At 33.3% G+C, this 22,654-nt stretch overlaps 1 protein-coding gene across 5 annotated transcripts in view; it reads right to left on the bottom strand.

Moving 5' to 3' along the window:
• Nucleotides 1-5,059: 5,059 nt before the first annotated feature.
• The window catches only part of TNPO1 (transportin 1), a 90,016-nt gene continuing 72,421 nt past the window's right edge, over nucleotides 5,060-22,654 (bottom strand). For all 5 annotated transcript variants that reach the window (XM_022595366.2, XM_089908987.1, XM_089908986.1 and 2 more), the window contains 7 exons: nucleotides 20,234-20,332; nucleotides 19,969-20,064; nucleotides 17,026-17,101; nucleotides 16,046-16,145; nucleotides 13,686-13,760; nucleotides 12,682-12,824; nucleotides 5,060-10,743 (listed from right to left, as the gene is read on the bottom strand). In XM_022595366.2, the coding sequence (XP_022451074.1) occupies nucleotides 12,717-12,824; nucleotides 13,686-13,760; nucleotides 16,046-16,145; nucleotides 17,026-17,101; nucleotides 19,969-20,064; nucleotides 20,234-20,332 (554 nt within the window). In that variant the 3' untranslated portion in view covers nucleotides 5,060-10,743; nucleotides 12,682-12,716. The remainder of the gene's footprint in view (nucleotides 10,744-12,681; nucleotides 12,825-13,685; nucleotides 13,761-16,045; nucleotides 16,146-17,025; nucleotides 17,102-19,968; nucleotides 20,065-20,233; nucleotides 20,333-22,654) is intronic.

Below are 22,654 nucleotides of genomic sequence, written 5' to 3'. Positions count from 1 at the left end.
TTCTAAAAGGATTTCAGGAAAACTAAATTTGTTTTAAGATTAAAGAAAATGTTCATGCCTACAGTTGACAAAAAGGATGAGGCTTAACAAAACAGAAATGCTTGTAAAATCCTAGCAGACATGGAAGAAAGGCCTAGTAACTATCAATCCTTTCCTTTTCACATATAGAGTGGGCCTTTGGGGAATTCCCTGGTGCAGTACTTAGGACTCTGCACTTTCACTGCCGAGGGCCTCGGTTCAATCCCTGGTCGAGGAACTAAGAGCCTGCAAGCCGTGCAGCGTGGCCAAAAGAAAAAAAAAAAGAGTGGGCTTTTCAGCACAAGGTAAATTTTTCAAAGATAAGGAAATACGTGTTAAGAAGACATCTTATATATACTTTTCTATTTGGGAAAATGTGCCTTCAAAGTGAAAATGTAAAAACAAAGTACTTAGAGAAGTTTATCAATAAAGATGCCAGAAGGTGAATATAGACATATATTACTTTGCCTTGCAGGAAGTATTGGATATCTCAGAAATTGAACAAAAAAAGCTCTCATGGATTTTTAGTCCCTAAGTATGTTGGATTAAAATGAACTTGAGCTAACACATCTATAGTGTTACCATAAAGTTGCCTGATTTGATTATAAAAGATGAACTTGCTGGAAAAATAAAAATAAAGGGAGGTCAGTATGCCAGTAATATGGTCACCAGATAAGTCTTCTCTGGTGCTATGAAATTATGTGTGAAATATACATGAGTATACATTCATGTACCATTTAAGGAAAAAAATGTACCCACCACCCAAACTCTTCATCATTGCACCCTCAGCTTTCTTTTCAAGTTGTAACCATCTTAATTTACACACTTATGTGTGCATCTCTATGTATTTTTTAGTTTTGTCTGTTTTTGAATTTTATATAAATGGTTTCACTGTATTTTACTGTAACTGGCTTCTTTTGCTGAGAACTATTTAAAAAATTCATCCGTCCTTGGGACATTTGGATTATTCCTTTTTATTCTTTGCTATTACAATGCTGATATGAAGATTCGTGTGTGTTTTCTGGCACACATAAGAAGTTGTTCCAAGGTATATACCCAGTAGTATAATTGCTGACCCAGCGTATACAAGTGCTCAACTTTACTAGGTAATGACAAACTAGTTTCCAAACTAGTTATACTAAATCAGAGTTGTAAGAGTTCCTGTTCCTCTATCATGCATCTTTAACAATTGGTATTTTCAGTTTTTGTGAATTTAGTGACTGTGAAAAGATATGTAGTATCTTTTCGTTTGTTTATGAGCTATCATATTGGTTAAGTACTTAGGGGATGATTTATAGGTCAAAGAATGCATATATTTATAATTTTGATGTTTCTAAATTGCCCTTCATATTGTACTAATTTACACTCCTACTAGCAGTGTATGAATTCTGGTTGCCATGTTCCCTAGGTAAGTGTGTCACGAAGCCTTTCTGACCTTTGTCAATGTGAAAGCAATCTAAGTGTAAATTTTCTGTGAACTCAATAGTCTTTGCCTATTTTTCTATTAGGTTGTCTGACTGACTTACAGGAGCTCTTTATAATTTACAGAAATTAATCATTTTCTGTAAAAGGAGCTGCAAAATTTCCCCTAAGTTTTTACTTTGTCATGAAGAATTTTTAGGCTTTTTAAACCAATCTTTTTTCATGACTTTCAGGGTTTGTGTCATTCCTAGAAATGCCTTCTCCACACTAAGATTATATATAAAAAAGAAACTTTAAGGTTTCATATTGTACTTTAATTTAGAGCCATCTAGAGTTTTTGGTACACAGTATGAGGTTGAGATAGGAACCCATTTTTTAAAAAATTAAAACAAATGTCTACCCAGTTTTCCCAACACTTGTAAAATAATCCATCTTTTTTCACTTAAGTGCCATATACTAGTTTCATGTGAAGCATTTAGATGTTTCCGGACTCAGTTCTTTTGAGCTGCCTATGTATGAATCAGTAGTTTTCACTCCTGTAGCCATAATTAAAAAACAAAAACAAATCCCAACAACCTGATTGGGACCCTCCGTCATTACTACCTTCTTTCACAATTTTTCTGGCTTCTCTTTTTCATATGAACCCTATAATAATCTTTGAAGCTGTTGCCAGTCTTTGGGGATGTTTTAAATTTTAAACTTAGACACTACACACTGGTAATCATTTAGGGAAGTAATCTATCCACTCTCGCCTGTTCACTCCTCACAAGCTTCCACATTTCTTGAACAACCCAGTTTTTAGAAAACTACAAAGTTACTTAAAGTGGTCTTGACGAAAAGGGAAGCCTATGGTCTCTCAACCCTCCTGGAGGGATGGAGACGATAGCTCTCATTCTGATTCTACAGCCATAAAAGTCTGCCAAAACAACCTCCAGGTTGCTAAATGCAAAGTAAATTCTTACTTGTTCTATACATCAGAACACCATGCTTTAGTTTTCTTTCCTCAAGCCTTAATTGTTGGAATTTCATATTTAGTCCTTGCATCTTTCATTTTTCCTGTTCTCAATGGTGTTATTGTTTCATGGTTTAAAGCACATTTACACCCTTCCGATTTTCCATCCGCAGCCAGACGATCTTCCCTGAACTCCAAGTGCCTACTCCACATTTCTTTAGACGGCTCAACCCCAATGTCAGATTTTTCATATTCCAGTTAACATTTCCATTCTTCTAGCTGCTCAGACCAAAAACCTTAAGAGCCATCCTTGGTTTCTTTCCTCGAACCCATTTCTAGGATGTGAGCAAATCTAGATTCCTCCTTTAAAACATATCCAGATAATCCTACAATGGTCCTTTAACTTTACTCAAGGGCAAAACTGACATTCCAAACATTTTACTGTCTCAGGATATTCGTCCTTATTGTTCCCTTTACCTGAAATAGTCGCCCCCAGACGTCCATAGATTCGTTCCAAGTTTTTGCTCAAACGACACCCCCTCAGACCTTCCTCTATGTCCACTCACCCCATTTAAAATAACAAGTCTCTTCATCACCTCCCATCTCACTGGCACTTGCCACCATGTAACACACTATGTTACTTATCCGCCTTGCTATGATAGAATGTAAGCTCCGTAAGATTAAGGAATTGTGCCTGTGACATAAAACTCGGATATCTATTTAATATGTAATGTGAAAGTATGATTTTTGTATATAAAATTCCCTAAATACAAAGTTAGAAAATCATGCTATTTAAATCACAATTTACAGCACACATGGTAATACCCATTGAAGTTACTGCTGGGTATGAAAATTAGTATAACTTTCTATGAAAGGAAATTGTAGTAAAACCATCTCCTTTTGACACTGGCAATTCCAGAGAAATCGCTGCAGATGTATGCAAACATTTAAGCATAGGAGCATTCATCATAACTTTATTTCTAGGAGTAAAAAATGAGAAATAATTTCTGAATGTCCAACAGTAAGACGGCTGTGTAAACTGTTCACAGAACGTGGCATAGCTATCATGTACCTTAACAGGCAAATTTAGATACTAAAAACAATGCACAAATTTACTATTCATATGTGCACAGAAACATCAAGTTATTCTATCACTGGGCAGTTGTACTAAATCCATTTAAAACCGTTCACTTGTCTTTCTTAAATTGTTTAATGAAGCTCTTCAAAAGGTAACATAAAGCTAGAAAAGGAATACATGAAATTTAAACTGTCAGAGCAAGATGGCTATAATATGCACAGAAATGAATTAGATCAGTAACTGGCACAAAAACTTTAAGGTTCTTAGTGTAAGAATTTCTCCGGTATCACTTTTGCCAATGATTTAGATTCTGTTGAATTTCTAAACTGTAACTTGCAAATTGTGTTGAACTGAACACTGGAGATCTATGCGGATGTTTCGGGAGTTTCTTTTACATCAACACAAGACTCTGAGATTAAGGACAAGCTGACAGTCGCTGCTTCTGTATTCACCATAGCAATGCTAAGTCCAAGCTCAGAGCTGTAGAGTTCAACTGCTGTAATAGTTTTCCAATCATTCCTAAACAATCACATGTAATACTAATGACTGGAGTCAGGTTGATTATGAACTCACAAGATTAAAAACACCAGTCTGTTCAAAAATAGGTATAACGTGAAAACATCTTAAAAGTCTGTACTTTAATTTCATTAAAATGTTAAAGACTTACAAAAGATTTTTAGCTACAGGCAAATTCTAAGATTGCTGCAGCAAATCAGAATCATGAGTAACTAATGATTAGGCTGGTTTTGATTATCTTCTTCCACAACCTAGGTCCTAAACCCTGGAATCTTAAACTACTTCTTGATGATGTGCTTCAGAACATGATACTCAGGTGTCATTTTCCCCCTCCTCTCCAACCCAAGTGAGGTATCCCAAATGTTCTCATGTGCAGGTAACGAAAGGGAAAAAAACCCCAAGTCTCATTTCCCTTGAAAGTTTTCTGGGTTGCACTAATCTAATCTCAGGCACTTTCCTTGTTGTAAATCCCCCACCCCCCCAAAAAAGAGTACTTGACAGTTCTGCACACACTTCCTCTGAAATATATCAATACATTTAATTTTAATTAGTAACATGCAACTATAATAATGGATTACAACCTGAAGAGGAAACTACTACTTTTGTAAGTATTTATTTCCAAAATTACAAGTCTTATTTTTTTGAAGGATGACCAGAAAGCCTTAATAGGCCACAGGTTCATACACATTCATGCAATCTACCCTTTCAATGTTTTATTCATGACTTCACTTAGTTTTAACTCCTTTTTTTGCAGAGCAGTATCTTTTTCCTCTCACCAGAAGCTGAACCTAGAATCAACTGTTTAGAAATACATCAATAACAGGATTAAAATGTGGGGAAAACAGGTTTTTTTTTTTACTACACTATATAACTAAGAAAATACTCAATTAAAAAAAAACAGATGATGTCAAACAAGAGTGCACTAAAGTATAAGCTAAAAAACCCTCTCAAAACAAACAAACAATAAAACAAAGAAGACGACAACAAGAAGACCTATCTGGACCCAAAATGGGATGGGGGAACAGGGGGGAAGAAAGCTCATTTCCTTCCATTAAAAATCAGAGTGAAACATCTATAGTTAAACAACTTTATTAACATAGTCAAGCAGTGATTAACATTCACATCTATTATGTCACATCATACAAATGTAAATACAAAATTACTACAGTACAATATATATTCTCTGCATGATCCAAAATATTTGGTGGCCCCAAAAAACTCTCTTTAAAATTCAGCAGCTTATCAAAAATTAAAACCGTATTCTATTTAAAATGAAAATCTGTTAGCACAGAGTTTGACTTCAAGAAATATCAATTTAGTAGTTTGAGAAGTTGCAGGAGGATATGTTTGAAGGACACATTCTAACATAGTGTGGCAGGTACAGGAAACATCAGATTTAAAGCTTTTAAGCATAACTCATACAACCTAAGTTGTCAGCAGAAAGATCCAGTTATTTATAACTAAAGCTAAAACTACTAAATTATTGCACCCAATATTAACATGAATATTAAGTGTAAAACTGTTTTATAATATGAAGTGAAGTCATCAACCACGTTTAAACATCTCTTCTCACAGATGATAATCTATTAAGCAAAATTACTTACACAGTATTGCCTTATTATTATCTCCATAAAATTCATCCAATCTTAATTTGGTTATATATCCACAGAGGAAAAACAACAATGAAGCAATATGGGGAAAGTACAGCAGAACCCCTTTATGAGGCTGGTATTAGGAGGGAACCAACACTGCCTTATAGGCTAACCATGTTACAGTAAGCTTTTAGGAAGATAACTGAACTTGCAAAATAGCTAACTGTGAATAATACCAAGCCATAGTTAAGGGGATTCTATAGTAGATGAACAAAAATAGTAATAAACGGGAAAATCCTATTTTCCTAATTAGTGATATAATGCTTGGCAAATATGCCTGGTTTGACTTTAAAATGTACAAGAGGTGAAAAAAATAATCACCATTTTAACTTCCCTCAAAATCATGCATACATTAAAAAAAAATAAACACAATACATTCTGGGATACAAATCACAATAAACAGTTGCTATAATTTAAATGTATACCTTAAAATTAATAAGCATAATAATTAGGCATAAAGATAAAGAATCCTCCACATATAATACCAATGGGGGAAGATCTATATAAGGCTGAAAAAATTAGTCACAAGTCACCTGGAAAGTGTACAAGTGAATGAAACTTTCACGTAAAATTGAATTTTTAAGAGGCATTAGAAATATCTCCATATTTAATACAGTATGACTAGGTACTAAGTAGGTATACAATGCTCTTGCATGGTATTATTACTAGATAATATTGTTACACAGCTCTTTATTGATCTGATTTTTAATCTAGATTATTTTAGGCCCTTAATCTGAAGACCACAGTTTTCATCAAGATTTCAATGCCTACATTTCAGTAACAGTACTAGTAGCGACAGTTAAATGTTTTCCCCCCTGTATTACTCGCAAAAATAATTCAATAAGCAAAGGTGTGTGTAAAGTACTACTAAAGGAAGGACTTAAATTGCAGTTATGCACGATACACTCTTCTCTTGGGAAGAATGTTTTTGCACCGTTATCTGTTAATACATTCAATATGAATAATATAGGTTAACTATATGAAGCAAAAAATCCCACTTTTTTCTTTATGGCAAAGGATTTAAATTAAATTTAGACTAAAAGGTTTAAGACACAGTTTAATTCTGGCATTTCAGCTATGCAGGGTAATTTAATATATGACAGAAAAAATTTCCACTTTCCTATCTTAGAGTTTGGAGAAAAGGAGAACCAAATTGAATTCTCGCCAGGAAGGACTTATACCACCACAGTCTGCAAGAATTAAGGATTGGAAAATCAGACTAAATGGAAAGATTCTTCATGAAATACACTAAAAAAACAAAGACTGTAAGTATGATGACTCTTTATAAGCATATGTCATCAAAGCAAGAAGGATACAAGAGTATTCACCTGAGATAAAACTTGTATCTGAATATTTTATAACTGAGTAGACAAAGCATTTCAATAGAGGAAAGTCAGTTGAAATTATTTTAAAATATACATCTGATCCTATTTTACAATATATGCAATTTAAGCAATTCAGGTCAATGAAAAAGTCTTAACAAAAAAAATCACAGTGTTTATCAATATGTTAATTACAAAATGTATGCTACTTATTTTGTTTTTAAGATGTAATGGCTTGGTTAAGTGTTTTAAAATCTATTCTTCTGAAATCCGACCTACATAACAAAATCAAGTAGCAGTATAATGTAAAGCATCAGAACTGGCTCTTAAAGATTATTTACATGTTGATTATTTGGAAAATAACCAACCAAAAAATATAAAAAAGTGATTTCTTTTTTACACAGTATGAAGTTATTAAAGAGATTAGACAATACAAAAAGCAAAATTCTTTCCTGAATAAATGAATATCTGTGGCACTAAGTTCACTTACTAATGGACTGTAACATGGAACTGCCAAACATGCATTTAAATTATATTAAATACACTTTCTGTTTCCAACTTAGGTTGATCAGCAGCTTTTGTTCTGTTAGAATCCTTCAAAGAGAGAAGCTCAAACAGGAAAAAGAAGGCATATATAAAACAGTAAACACTGACCTCCTGAGGTTCCTACAACATAAAAATATTCAAGTAGAAAATCTACATCACTTAGCAGCGGCTATTTCTGTAGTTGAGCACACTAACAGCACTTTAGTGTGTAAGGAGCAGATGAAGTAAGCCGTGCTTTTAAGCATGCCAAGAGGCAGAAACACTGGAATGTAACAAAGACAAACTCACAATTTCATAGACATTCAGTCAACATTCAAAACTATTAAGACTACACCACAAGAATTAAGTTGCTTTATATATATATCCCATGATGTATTAAGTTTTATCAGAATGCTAAATCAGAGCTTACCTCAAAAGATAACTTAAATGGCTTCTGCAAATTCCTATGTTATACTATGTATCTGAAATATAATTAGGAAGAAACTATAACCTCAAGGGGGAAAAAAACCCCAAAAAACCCAACCCCATTCTCAGGCTGTCAGTCATATTTATTTATATTTTGCATTTTTAAATTATATTTCCTTTTAATTTAAAAACACGTTAAGTGACTACAAAAGGGCACATTCTTATGTTACATATCTGCTTAATTAGAAATTAATTTTTCAATCCAATCAGTAACAATAATGCTTTTCAGTCAATAGAGAATTGGCAATCACAGGTCCAGATAATTTTATTGAAGGTTGTTTTGGTACGTTCATTTTAAAGTGTCCAGGAGAATTCTGAATTTAAATTTCTTTCAATTTAAAATGTTTACTACTTATTCCAGAATATTAAAATATCTCCCGTATTAAATTCTAAAATGTTTTGGAAAACTACAGTATATCACTAGAATTTAAGGATAAAATAGCCACCCTAATCAGGTTTTAAAGACTAACTAGGAAGCAAATTTTGAGCTCCCAGTGAGGCAATGGTACTAGAAAGCAAAATGCTACATGCCCTTTGGATCCAACTTACAATTTTAAAAAAACTGTACAGTAAAAATATGATTTAATTTCAGGCTCTACAGACTGAAATTTGCAAAGCCAAAGTAGAGGAAAGAAGGTGAAAGAACATGTTAAAAAAAAAAAACACACACACACACACATACAACAAAAACCTTTCTGCATGCTACCATGCATCTGAAATTTTCTGAAATGGTATTTATAAATTCACACACATACAGCTCAAACTTCAGTGCAATGGCTGTATCATTCAACACCTTTAGAGGAACAGAACCATGCAAAGAGGAGCAACTGCTTACAAAAACGGTTATTCAGTATTTATTCTGCAATGCGAAGGTGACGAACTAAAATATAAAAAGGTTGTTATGGCTTAACATTTCTGTTGCAGATTAAATATGCAGCATTGAAAAATGGAAAGGTGTGGCTTCATCTCTGACCAGCAGAGTTAAAAAGAAAAATCTCTCCATTTTCCTTCATCATCATGGGATACACTGTTCAGGCAATCCAAATTAATAAAGACTTGCACTTTCATATGGACACAAGATCAAGTGTACCAGTTAGGTTTTCACATTCACAGTATATAAGAAAATACACATGGAAGGAAAAGTAAAGGGTTAACTTAACAAGGATTTATTCACAGGAATACATGTAAGTAGAGAAAAATAACAGAAAAGCTAAACAAATGAAATGAAGAGGATCCAAACCAACTTTCACTCTGTAGCTTTTTACTTGCACCCTGTGTGCATATATCTAGGGCACAGAGGGCCACCAACATGCGCCAATACAGTGTAGGAACCCTGCATTACATCCATTAACTTAAACATATCTTTAAGATCATGCTTTGAACAAAAAAAGAAAGCTTAGAAGGCAATATGTTGAGTGGGAATAAACATTGAAATATAGCAATCATGTCTTCAACTTCTACAATTGTCTTTATGTGCCAACTAACATTTATGCAGCCTCTTACAGATCCTTTACCATGTAATTTAAGTTTTAGAAGTTTTGATAAAATCACTAGTAGTATATAACCATGCAGAAAGCACATCACACTGACAGCACAGAGGCAAAGATTTTGCACAGGTATATCAGCTTTCCACATTGTGCAGGTTACACACAATACAATATCAATCTTATTCCTAACAGATCCTAAAAAAGATATTTCAAGGCCTAGCTGTAAACTACAGTACTTTATATCTATATTCTTAATAAAAATAAAATCCACAAATCTTAAAAAGGAATTTTAAATGCAGGGCTATATTGAACTGGTAAACTGCAACACAAACTGGCGCAACAGAGGTAACTGAATACCAATCTCACTCTATGTGATGCAAGCATGCTACTCTCCCACTAATTTAAAGTACTTTCAATCACTATGAGCCAGAATGCATGCCTGAACCTTAAACTGCACTTTAAAAATAACATCTTGGCCTAGAAATTAAATCTAATGAAGTACAACCATCAAATTATATCCACTACATTAATGCAAAATCAAGATGTCAATCTTTAGTTTGATATGTCCAACCCCATTTATTCCTCCCTCCCTGCCCACCCCACAAAGGTAAAAGGAGTGACTCATTTGGCATTTCACAGGGTACTTCATTGTTTATATTTGTTTTGTTTTATTTCCAACTTTTTGGGGTACCTTAAATTGTAACTTCCAAGAACCTGCTTCTACTATTATGGGTAGGCAAGCTGATTTTAACTCTTATTAGCTTTCATTTGTGTAGTTCTTCATCAGCATGCAAAAACAAGTCCCCATCAATGTGGGAAATTTTATAAAAACCTTTAAATAAAAAAAAACCAAAAAACCGTCAAAACTTTACTGTCTTCTAATCCTCATTCTCAGGTTTCCTTTATCGTGCGCTATAGAATTTTTCCTCTTTCTCATCCCTATGCATCATTTATATGGTTCTTGTTTTGGTACAATTCCCCATAATATTCCAGAATGTACTGTTTTGTGAGTAGATTGAATAGCTTTTTCTTTTCTTTTTTTTTTTTGCTTCTTCACATCCAGTGCAGAGTTGTAATTGGAGACAGATTTCCACCCACAAAGGCTCCAGATGTTAAAACGTTTCCCAACAGCGACTTAATACAGTGACGGCAACACCTCCCTCCCGCCCCTCCCAGTAGGGTTGGGATTGTACTGTATTCCCTACTGGTTTACCCTTCCCCCCTGTAAAGGGTAACATTTTCCCTGGGTGCAGAGGCTCCCTCATAGTCTCCAAGACTGAAGGACCTGTAAGAAAACAAAAACAATTTTATACATAAAGCTGTTCTTTTAAAGCCAGTTGAACACAAAATTAATCAAGTAGCAATGCCATCTCTACCTAAAGAAAATGAGAAACTGTACAAATTGCCTATGATCACACTTGTCAATGAGAACCATGTTGCTCCCTTCTCCTGCAGCTCTCAACTGTCACCTGCATCAGATACGAAAAGTGACGCCAAGCTGGGGACATGCACAGAGAGGTGTGCAGCGCTTTATACAGATGAAATATAGATGAAATACGCCTTGTAGATTGCCATCAGTCTAATTACCTATCCTCATTCACACAATGAGTCCCGATGGGAGCTGATTATTTCTTATATAACAAGTTGCCTTGCTTTCTTCAAAATTAAGTTAGCACTTTCTTTAGGACAATCACTTTCCTTAGTGAGAATTAAAACATTATCATTTTGGCCAGTATTCCCAATGTTAAGCAAAAAAAAAGAACGTGACTTATTTTACTCAGTCATGCCCTATACTCTCAGGCCTCTTGATTTTCCTGATAAAGACTTTTTCAATGCTAGCACAGTTTTAATTATGAGAAGACTAAGAAATAAAGGTAGATTACTGGGAGACTGTAACTAGTACCTGACAGTTGTCCTTTCACAACAAAACTTTTAACTACTCCTGTGAAACTTCGGACATTTATGAAGGTCACCACAGTTAATTCATAACTGGTGAAATGACAGAGACCACATAGGGTTTATTAATCAGATTTATTAACCCGAAAGTGCTCAAGACTCAGCTCACTGTTGAATAATTTAGCCCTTGATGCTAAAAGTTATTTCTCATCTATTGCATTCTCATGATTTAACGTAAAGTGAATCAAGCACTTCTCTAAAATGCTAAAGCCACAAGACAGCCATAAGGACTCAAGACCACTGTGGGACAACACACACAAAGGGCTCTGAGACATTCCAGAGGCTGCAAGCCCATTTCTACTGCCCTTTTAGGCTAGTTAACTTAGATGTTGAAATCTTTCCAGGTTTAAAATCTAGCTCAGAGTAAAGAAGCAAGCATGCAAACAGAAACTCCAACATACAAGGTAATTCAAGTAACTTTATGCCTTCTCAACACACACTGAGCACACTCTCTGACCCTCCAGTTGAACAGGTCTCAGTTCATGTTCAAAATCTAATGAAGTGCGTCCTGGCTCACTGTTCTAACCCATATTACTGATATTTATTGAGCCACTTAGTGTGTTAGGCAATATACGAAGTCCTGGCACCACATATAGAATAGTATTTAATCCTCAAAATAACCTAATGAGGGAACTAAGGCTAGAAGACCAGAACTGTTAGTTTGACTTAAGTCAGAAAAACTCAAAGAACAAGAGTGCAGGTGGACTTACCCCTCTACCACCCCAAATCAAAAAAGAATCTTCCATTTATCTTTTAAAAACACCGTGCTGGGAACGAGGAAGGTGCTCAATAAAATATGAAGAATAAATATTAAATATTCCTATTTACTGAGACCAAATCCAGTTCCAATTCTACTTGGGTTTTCCCTAAAGCTCACAACATAGGAAGTCCTTGATATATAAGAGACTATAAATTCACGCTTTAAAAATGAATCTCTACCCTGCCACAGTGAATGTCAGTGACCTCTTAAAGGGCAAAAATTAAAAAAAGGATTGGTTGAAGAAATGGTAATCCAACTAGTACACCAACTTGGATTTCCTTCTACCTAGGATTCAAAGTGGAACCATGTATTTTATCTTGCTTGCTGGCTCATCAATCAATCAATCTCCAGCCTTCATGTAAGTAATTTTAAGTCAAATATAACATGATACTGTTTTACTCAACCTCTGTGGAAAACAAATACCTTTTATTCTATTCAGTAGTTTTAGACTGAAGTCCTAACTTAAGTTTCTTCATCCTGGAAAATTCCAAATTTCTTACAACTTACCCCTAATTATGGGACTGCAGCTTAAGTGTATGAGGTTAAACACCATAAAAAGCTGCAAGACGCTCTTTTAAGGGAAGCGGAAACTGGTCAGAGAAACGCCTCCAATTTTCATCCCCAACTTGATTTTTAAATCCATGAAGGATCTGCAAAAAAGTAAAAAATCATTATCAATAACAAAAGAGAAACTCTCATATCTGCGTAGCTTCTGAAATCAAACACTACTGATTTTATTATTCTAAAATTTTACCCCTATTAAAGTAGTTATTTTCAAACTTCATTGAATTCTACACCTTTCCATGTCTTGCCTAAAATCACCTCATAGAATATGCTGCACTTTGCTTTGAGAAGGTTAGAATTCAGCAAGTGTCCTAGTAACAGAAGTACTCTAAGCAATCTGACATAGTAGTAATGAAAAGCAAGCAAAAAGGTATAACATTCACCCAAGGGATTAAAATTGTTATGCCTTATTAAGTTTATTCAAATTGAAAATATACAAAGCTTTGGGGGTTCATAGTTGCAACTATACAGTTCACTAATTTTAATATTAGGTAATTCAAATGTGTAGCAGCATTTTATTTCTTATTTTGTTACGGCTGAAGGCTGACTGGAGTTAACCACAAGGGGCATTACTAAAACAAACACACAGGTTTAATCCTTGCTGTGACCAGTTAGATTTACTTTGTTCAATAGATTATATTATACTCCAATCTTAGTCAGCCATCTTTGAAAATACATGCTATTTTGCATAGGTGGGATAACAGGACTTCATGAATCAGTGGTACTGCTTGAGAAAATATTTTTAAAATACATGCTCTATTGATACAAAGTCACTACTGTATATTAAGAAAAGATCAAGTCAACTTCTTTATTACCAAGAACAAAGGTTATATAGTCTACCAGTACTGATTTGAAGAGTCTAAGTTTCATATGAAATAAAAACATAATTTAAATTTCCCAACTAAGTAACAGTCACATGATGTGCATCATAAAGACTTTTTAGTTACCTTACAGAACATGTCTCGCAGATCATCTTTTGGATTAATCCATGATGCAACAGCATCACAAAAAAATATAAAATCCTATAACAAGCAAGAAATACATCTTCAATTGATACTGTATTTGTCAAACACAACAAAAGATACATGTAAACTTCAGAATATATATCAACAGAATCCTAGGTAAAAAAAAAACACAACTTTTTAAAACAGCTATAATAAGGAATTAAAGTAATTTCTTAATGGTTGTCCCTGTTACTCTACCATCAAGGAACCTCTAACTTACTCAGTTTATACTGGAATTTAGTGCTATAGGAAAACCCAAATGAACTTTTTGGCCAACCCAATATTTTTTACATTACAAAACCCCAGTCTAGTAAATGTGTAGCATCAGCAAGGACTGAAAGCATCAAATAAGCACCAGTTTAAAAAATCTTCATTTATGGAATTATATAAATTCAATAATTTTACAGTTCTGATTGGCCTAGAAATAATTCAAAGCTAGTTAAGTATATACCAAACAAGTTCGACTTAAAGCGTAGGAATTTATAGATCTAAATTTCAAGATCCACCTCCAGATAGAAATGTAAATGAAATGATAAGTTAGAAGAAAAATTATGTAGTTACAAACAGCACCCAGCCCAACCCAACTCAAACAAACAAAAAAAACCCCAATGCTCAGACTATTATTTAAAAGATAATCACGTTATTCTGACTAAAAGAACAAGGTGATGACAGGTATATGCTTGAAATACTTCATTTAAGTATTTTTCAAGTTCGACTATCTTACTGAAACAACAGTTCAACATACAAGATACTGCTGATGTACAACTACTTTAAATTTTACTATTAAATTCAGAAAACCTCATTAATTAAAAAAAAAAAATCACTAATACTAAAATATGTGCATAAAACACATATTTAAGCAAATAAAATACCACGTGCCCAAAGTTTATGGTTTATTCAAATTATGATTCCTGTGTCTTCTGAATATCAAAGTCTGATGTTAAAAATTTTAATTATATATACATGTAGAATTTGTGATTAAAAATTTAAACATAAATAAAACTTCAGACATTTTCTTTTAACCACACCCAAATAAAGTATGTAAAAAGTAGAAATTTATACCAACTTTTTAGTAGCGATTTCATGACCACACGTGTTACTTGTCACTGTCTTAAATGTTAATGCAAAAGGAAAAACAACAATAACAAAAAAAACACACCGCTGTATGAAAATGCTCCTTCTTAATATGGTATATACCACATCAGATACCTCTAAAACGTATTAAAGGTGACACAAAGTTCTTAAGTATTGGAAAAAACCCAGAAATTCAATGCCAGGAGGTTATTTTGCAACTAGGGACCATCTTTTAAGACAGTAATGGCTTGTTTTAATAGTAAGTTATTAATGTTATACAAATCTAAAATTAGCCAAAAGATTTTTTCCAGTTCTACTTCATATGTTTTCAATGCCTATCACCTACATCAATTTTGAATTTTATAAGCTGGTATTTCACAATGTTTCTAAACCTGAATTAACAAACAACACGGTAATCAACGTAAGATAGGAAGCATCAAAAGGTCTCAGTTAAAAAATGTTCAAAGCACCTATCCCTTGAAAGTGAAAGTTTATTTTCTGGAAAACCCCTCCCATACTTTCTTTTCCTTACAATTTATCTGTTGAGGAACCTGGGACATTTAACCTATAGCCCCACAGCCTGTATTTTGTTGATTTCATACATATGGTGTAAATCAACACATCCTTTTATGCTTTGTGTGTCAGCTGGATCCAGAGGTTTGATCAGATTCACGTTTAGTACTGCTGCCAAATCATTTTTTAAAGGCTAAAGACGTCTAAATATAGTATGAAATAGCGTAAGAAATGAAATTAAGGATGAATAAATCATAAACTCTCAAAAGTTAAAGCAGTTTCAATGGTTGATTCAGTATTCTATTTTATTCACTACCGAGTTTCTGATCTAAGTAACAGAAAGAGTATCCTACTATTTGATCACCCTCTGAAGTGTAGAGAGCCTCAAACTCAGCAAATTGATATTCACAGTTTTAGGAAGCATTTACAAAGTAAATAAATGACGTTTGAATGTGAATGAAAGAAGCTTTGGCTTAATTCAAGTCAAGAATATAACTTTTATTCTCCCAATCTGCTGTTATCATATGTCAGGACCAAAAAAACATTTAGGAAATAAAAATAGGCATCATCATTTCAAGATGTTAGGAAACACATTTAAAACATAATTTGTTTCAGTATCTTCAGTAAAAATAGGTAATATTTTTAATAATTATAGTTTAAACTTTAAAGTTTCATAATTCAGAACATTAAAAGTTAAATCCTTTTGAACATCTTACTTGGATTACTCCACTGGGATTCACACTGATCATGGTACAAATCCCACGAAATGCTGAATCCTTTTCCTCATTGTCCCTTATGTTTCTCAGAGAGGTGCACCTATTAAATTATAGAATTGAGTTTAGCATTTAAGTAAAAAGCAGGTTCAACTACAATACTAATGGACAGTATTTAATGGAATAAGCAGCAGAGTAGAGATAATGTTTATATTCAAAGAATTTTCATAAAGCTTAAGTTTCTCACACTTACTATATTATGTTGGGCCCATCTAATCTCAATATAGTGAAAACCTTGAAATTCACAATTCTTACTAATAAATTGCATCTAAGTAATAACAACTGATTTTAATTTCCCATTTAAACTATTAATGAGCTTGATCCAAGAGTAAATTACCCATTTTTAAAACTGTATTATGACTTGTATTCCATTAAACACTACTAAAAATGTCTTGAATTGAAAGACTGTCAATCGAAAGAAGCAGAACATAGGATATACTGCCACAGTAGAAACTATTATTATACAACTTATGATGTAGATGTTTAATTTTTACATTAACAAGCAAATAAGATTTTTATACATAACAAATTTAAACATATTTCTTAATGCAATCCAAGTTTTCAAATTAATTCTAAAAAAGAAACAATGCAAAAACCTAAATTTATAGAATTTGCATGCATCTTTATTTTACTGGTGGATATTTAAATGCTTTTTATGTATAATCAAGCTTTTTAACACAGCAAGCATGTGACAATCTTATCCCATGCATCAATTAGTCGTTAGCCACAACATAAAATAAATATACATGACGATGCTACTGAAAAACCTCACAAACCTGATAGGACAAGATTAGTCACATGGTTGGCAATGATAAAGGATTGTGATTTTTGTAACCAACTGAAAATATATCTAAAAGTGAGATAGAAAGAGAAAGAAAGAGTGAAGAAAAATGAATTAAAAAAAAAGATTGAATAATACACACCAGGGTCTTATAAACTGCTGTAGCATGGGGGCCACCTCTTGAGGACAAACGTAACCAAGACGACCAATTGTTATTGCTAAGGTAACGCAATCACGGTTATACACCACCAAACGCCAACCAAGACATGAGCAAATGAGGGGGAAGGAGAAAAAATAAAGAAAAAACAACAAATAACTCAGAAACAGAAACCAACAGAATTTGTGTATGATAATAAACATAAGATTTCACCAGTGCTGTTTATTACCACCCCCTATAATAAGGGGCAGCAACATATATGGCATACTCTTGGAAAAAGAAAAACAAAAGGAATTAAAAAAACTTTAAAGATTGAGAGAACACCAAAAACCGTGATGAACTGCTTTTCTCGCTCAATCGTCAAGATATTCTGTTAATAAAACGATGAGCGATTAAACAGATGGATTTAGATTCTTCCTTCAAAGCCAGTTGAAATTTCAGTTTAACAATGAAATCTAGGTTTTCTCCCCCAAGAAATACTAGTAAATGTAAATTATTACATTTCTGAATTGTCTATTCAAACACACTTCTCAGAAGTTAACAGTTAAAAGCTTTCTCACTTCTTTACATAGCTTTCTATGTGATTTCCATTCTTTGAAAATTATCTAGGAATCTGATCAAAATTTTGGTATAATTTTGGTTTGTTTGCCAGCATTTCCGAAACAAGCCAGTGGACCATTTGTTGCCTGATATCAAAATCAACTATTAAATTTTAGGTGTTGTGGTACATACTGAATAAATGGATTGGAAAATTGCTGTGCTATGTCAAATCCCGTTCCAAAAAAAAAACCCTCTGATGGTGATGATGATAACAACTCAAACAGTCCACTAATTTCAAACCCTGTTTGACAAAAAGGAAATTTAGACAGTCCACTGTAATGACATGTGACACGTGGACCAAAGGAACAAATATTCTGTCCTTGCTATAAAACGCACAGCACATGATAATAGATAATAAAACATACTGATTACATGCTAATATTTTATTTTTAAAAATTTGAAGTGGGAATTAATCAAACATATATTCACCATCAAAATTCAGTTAAGTCCTTAAATTTACAAAGAGTTAAAAACAAGTGCAACTCAGAACTGCATTCTGCAATTCAAAGGTACATTACATATAAATACATTTATACACAACGGGGAAAAAAAAAAAACAAACAGAAAACAAACCATGAGGTGCTTTAATGGTGTTCTCTCAAAAACTTACAGGTTAACCTTTCATAAAAAAAGGGTGGGGGGGTAAAGAAAAATGTTTAAGGATTACTTGAAGCAAACTACACAGATAATACTAAAATCCAGCAGATTCATATGAAGCAAGAGAAAGAAAACCTATGTTCAAAAGACACAAACTATGCAACATTCTCATTAAACAGGCAAGTATGAACAACCCAATGAAACATGCGATAAAGCAGATGATGGTCCATTGAAAAAGTTCAGTGTAGGATATACTAATTAGAAAAAAAGCAAGTAACTGCATATACTAAGGAATTGGCTTTATGAAATATTAAGATAATGGTAATTAAGTTGCTAAAATATACAGATATTACCCACTGACAATGATTTTATTTTAATAATTATCCACCCCCCTCCTTTGGGGATGGAATAAAAGAAACATTTTCTGCAGTCACTTGTGATAAGAATAATACAGTGAATCCCAAGTGTGTTTCTTAATCATATCAATTCAATCCATCAACTTGAAGGGCATTATCAACTACCTTTTGATTTACTTAGGGTAGATTCATACTTAGAATATATTCTTATATATAAAGCCAATTTGTTCAAGGAACTATAACAAATTCACCACCTGATATCCCACAAGAAACTTTAATATACATTACACTCAACATTTATTTGCAGTTATGCATTCACATTTAAAAATAAATAGGAAGTTTCTTAAGGTTCAACAGTAATTTGATAATGGCCAAGTGTTCCAAATCTGAATGTCATGTATAGGTACTGCATTCTAAAGAGATAAAAACCTGACAAGATTTCATAACCATCCTATACATAGCTTTTTATACTTTTCAGCAAGAAAATCTAATTCACTTCATGATATAAACAGTACCCATACAGCCAAACAGCCATATAACTGTTTCATAATTAAAAGATTTCCTTCCATACCAATAATCACATTAATTATCACATTAGGATATAATAAGCTTTCTATAATTAAAAAATGTAAAATTAAAATACCTTTGAAGATAAATTTTTATTTAGAAAAACTTATTTGATTCTTTGTCCAGTATATTGGTAAGGCGTTCACTGACTATGAATATACTACTGGAATTGTCTTAGTATATAAAGAAAAAGATGTGCCTGATTGAAAACAAAATTTACATTTTAAAAAATCAGGGAGGGTGGAAAGAAATAACCCCGAAATGTGTTTTATAGTATGGAAGGTACTCTTTAATATAAACATGCTCTCTATAAATGCAAAAGAGAAACAAGCCTCCTGAATAAAAATCCCACAAGATACTGCTTTAAGTTCCCAATCTGAAGAAGAGTACACAACAAAATACAAAATATATATGCCATTATTAACGAACTAGCCACTACAATGCAATCTATTTTTGGCTACATTTTTACAAATTAAAAAAAAAAATTACTCCCCAGCTGCCAGGTATTCTCTGAATTAATGTAAAAGTAAAATTCATATCATTCAACAGTTATTTTAGTTGGGGCCCATTTTAGGGAGTATTAAAACACTATAACAGGGGAGAAAGTGGTTTTTTTTTGAAAGTTTCTGAAAACTGGCTGTGGAATGAAGCTAAAACAGTACATTTCATTACTGAGAATACAAATTAGCTGTTAATTAATAAGCTGGGTTTCTAAAGCTAGCTTTGCTTTAGTTTCTCTACACATCTTAATGTAAAATTAAAAGGCAAGTAATTTTCTCTTCACCGTAACAGTTCAGTCATATGGTACCTGTATTCTCTAACAACGTCTTTGGTGTGTTGGGTCTGTTAATGATTTCTACAAGCTGGTGCAACACCATAGGAATATAAGGCTGCATCTCTATACCTAGATCATTCCCAAAAGAGAAAACAAAAAAGAAAAATTTCATTGTTAAAATATCAATGTAAAATATTTTTGCCCCCTTTACTGTGATATAATATTCATATATATAATGCTCATTATAAAATATTAAATTATCAAAAATTTATGTTTTTAAAGGGGAAAAAAATCTTACCCATTTGAATGGAGATTTCTCCAATTGCCCATGTAGCATTATTGCAGACTGAAATGAACTCTGGATTTAGGTTGGTTCCCAATATTGGCATGAAATCAGCTAGAAAAAAAAAGTTTTTAAAAACTATGTAGTAAACTTCTCAATAGCAGTGTTTTGTGCTTTAAAGGAAATCTACCAGATGGCAACTGAAATCTAGGCAAGAAACAGCCTTTAAAAAAAAAAAAAGCTGTTGGTAATAAATATCTTAAGAAACTGAAGGAAGCAATATCTGGCCACTGAACGTTCATGTGAAATGTATCAGGAAGCCCAAGTTTTGGTTTTAAGCATCATTAAAAAGAGCTGGTCAGAGTAATCTCTCTTGTCATCAGACAGAAAATTTAAAATAAAGTGAGGAAAACATGATACAATAGAACTTTCTTCAAAGCTGGTTTTTCACACTCAGAAAAAAAATTTAAATCAATGATTTTGGCTTTTACAGTAACTTTTATCCTAGTGCTCAGATTGTGGTCTCTAAATATCACTTTCCATTTAAAAGGAAAAAGGGCTATCAGAGAAATGTCCCATCGCAGGCTAAGGGCAGGAAATGTACAAAACAAGCCTGGACTATTTTTTCATACCAGAAAAGACTGGACCCAAGTTGGTAAAGCTCCTGTTGCCAGCGGGAGGACAATTTGAGCATCATGAGCTCATATTGACACTCTTAACAAACACAAACTAAACTCTGAAACATAATATAGATACCTATGGAAGATGCTGGAAATCAATTATTATTTTGAAAACTGGTAAATAAAGAATCAAGTAATTATCCTGCCTCTTCTCCTATATGATTTGTACCTCAAGGCAATAATTTATTGATACGGGAAATGTCTCTATATATGCATTCTCACTACTAAATGAAGAATTAGAATATCATTTTTTAACCCCTAATAAACCAGTCGATCTCACAGTTTCTCAATCTCAGCAATACTGATAATCTGTGTCAGATTATTTATTGTGGCGGGGGGCTGTCTCATGTGTTGTAGGATGTTTTGCAACATCCTTTGCCTCTACCCACTAGACACCAGTAACACACCCCCAGTGTTAAAATGTCTCCAGACATTGCCAAATCGCTCCAGTTGAGAAACACTAACTTGGAATATAATCATCATGGTTGGTAACATTAAAAACAGGGAGACAACTAGAAACACTGTACCTCCTGAAGAAGGTACATGATCTATAAAGTCATAAAATAAAAAAAGAAATGTAATCTTTCATACAAGTTTAGACTCATAAAAACTAAATCAGGTGGAAAATATTTGTAGAACAAGCTTTCCATAAAACAAGAATTCATTACACTTTCATTTAGAGGAGTTAGGCTTAACTTGATGGTTTACTTTAATACGTCATAAATAATGTTATTATTCAAAGTTCAGAAAGACAGTTATTATTGAAAAGTATAACTGGGAATTGGCTGAAGGTCAAAAGGTACAATCTTCCAGTTCTAAAATAAGTTAGGTTCTGGGGGATGTAGTATATCACATTATAACTATAGTTAACAATACTGTTGTATATTTGAAAGTTGCTAAAAGGGCAGATCTTAAAAGTTCTCACCCCACAAACACACAAAATATTTGTAACTATGTGAAGTGATAGATGTTATAATTAAACACTGTGGTAATCATTTCCCAATATATAAATATATCAAATCATTACACTGCACACCTTAAACTTATACAATGATATGCCAATTACATCTTAGTAAAAACTGGAGGGCCCCCCACCCAAAGCACACCGTATCAAATGAAAACAACAACAACAACAAAACCATTTTAGATCACTGCTTTAAACTAAGATTAAATGATGGGATATAGAAATGAAGGGAAAATAACCAAAACCCCATTTAATCCATGGGTCTGACAGCAAATCAGGTTACATTATTCAAGGAATCCCTTCTTATCTTCACAAAAGGCTAAGACAGATGCTATGCCACTTCAACAGAAACAAATCATCATTTACTTTTAAGAAAATTGTTTGAAGTTTCCTATAGTACCTGAAAAATTATGCTGGTTTACCATGAGAAAACCTGATTATTATTATTAGTGGGTACCTCTACCAAAAAAGAGAGGCTATTCAAGAAGTATCCATGAACTAGCATATAGGACCAAGGATTCACAGGTGGGCATGTAATACTTTTCCAACTTCTCTCCAGTCACATGAATGCCTAACGAGCTGCTGAAGTGATGGTGAATTCAAAGAAACAAGGAACAGGGGTTCCCATCCTGCCTGCTTGAATCAGAGCTCTAACCAGTAAAATGTGCACTTATAAATGTTGGGATTTCATGGAATTTCAGTTTAATAATGAAAACCATAGCTGATGAAAAATAATGTTAAAAATCACATCACAGGGGCTTCCCTGGTGGCGCAGTGGTTGAGAGTCCGCCT

Source organism: Delphinapterus leucas, chromosome 3, assembly GCF_059928025.1.
Source record: "Delphinapterus leucas isolate spDelLeu-1000000601 "Yukka" chromosome 3, BTC_Dleu_Yukka2, whole genome shotgun sequence".
Classification (NCBI taxonomy): domain Eukaryota; kingdom Metazoa; phylum Chordata; class Mammalia; order Artiodactyla; family Monodontidae; genus Delphinapterus; species Delphinapterus leucas.
This window is presented reverse-complemented; position numbering and strand designations above follow the sequence as displayed.